Consider the following 1,150-nt stretch of genomic DNA (forward strand, 5'->3'; position numbering starts at 1 on the left):
AGGGTGGTGGGTATCTGGAACTCACTGCCTGAAAGGGGCAGGAACCCTCAAACCATTTAAGAAATGTTTACCCGAGCACTTGAAATGCTATAGCATACAAGGCTATGAGCCAATGAGATTAGAATAGGTAGATGGCTGATAACTGGCACAGAAACAGTGGGCCGAAGGGCCTACAGTGCTGCAAAACCTCTACAATTCTCTGGCTTGACCCCCGCCCCCGACCCCCGCCCCCAACCCCTGCTGTGACCACTCATTCCCCACCCCCTCGGCTGCAGCCAATGGGAATGTACTTCATTGGAATGATGATATTTCCCGGTTACAGGAAACGGAGAAGATTATCGAGGAGCTGAATGAAACCTGGGAGCAGAAACTGCGGAAAACTGAGGCCATCCGGATGGAGAGGTGAGGTCGGGGTCAGCCTGGAGGGGGAGGGGTGGTGTTGGGGATTGGCCCGAAGGGGGAAGGCTGGGGTCTGGGGTTCAGCCGGGGGAGGTGAGGAGGTTAGGGGAGTGCCATGGGGTAGGATGCGGTTAATAGGAACAAGCCTGATGCCATTGTATGACTGACTGTGTGTGTCTCTCTCTCTCAGGGAGGCCCTCTTGGCTGAGATGGGTGTGGCCACCAGGGAAGACGGTGGGACAGTCGGTGTCTTCTCCCCAAAGAAGGTCAGTCCAAGTCACCCCGTCCCTAGTTGCCCCCCTTGAGAAGGTGGGGGTGAGCTGCCTCCTTGAGCCGCTGCAGTCCATGTGCTGTGGGTTGACCCACAATGTCCCTTAGGGAGGAATTGCAGGATTCTGACCCAGCGACACTGAAGGAACGACGATATATTTCCAAGTCAGGATAGTGTGGAATTTGGGGTGAACTTAAAAGTGCCCCATGAAGGGGTTGTTTTGCTTCCGAGGGGGTGGGGGGAGTGTGTGTGAGGGTGTCCATCCCTGTGCTATTCTGACAAGAGGGTCTCTGGGTTAGTTTTAGTATGGCAGCTCGCTGACAGAGCCTCTCATTGCAGACCCCGCACTTAGTGAATTTAAACGAGGACCCACTGATGTCTGAATGTCTCCTGTATTACATCAAGGATGGAATTACCAGGTAACAGAACCCCATACCCCAGTGAGAGTCAGTGTGTGTGGCACTGTACCCCAGTGAGAGT

General features: G+C 54.3%; 1 protein-coding gene across 1 annotated transcript in view; it reads left to right on the top strand.

Annotated features, from left to right (window-relative positions):
• Positions 1 to 275: 275 nt before the first annotated feature.
• si:ch73-375g18.1 (kinesin-like protein KIF1C) overlaps positions 276 to 1,150 on the top strand; it is a gene marked incomplete at its 5' end in the record, with an annotated part of 11,552 nt that continues 10,677 nt past the window's right edge. The window contains 3 exon segments of the mRNA XM_048593579.1: positions 276 to 402; positions 590 to 665; positions 1,010 to 1,090. Coding sequence (XP_048449536.1) covers positions 276 to 402; positions 590 to 665; positions 1,010 to 1,090 — 284 coding nt within the window.

Source organism: Rhincodon typus, unplaced genomic scaffold, assembly GCF_021869965.1.
Source record: "Rhincodon typus isolate 14 unplaced genomic scaffold, sRhiTyp1.1 hic_rhity00003168, whole genome shotgun sequence".
Lineage (NCBI taxonomy): Eukaryota > Metazoa > Chordata > Chondrichthyes > Orectolobiformes > Rhincodontidae > Rhincodon > Rhincodon typus.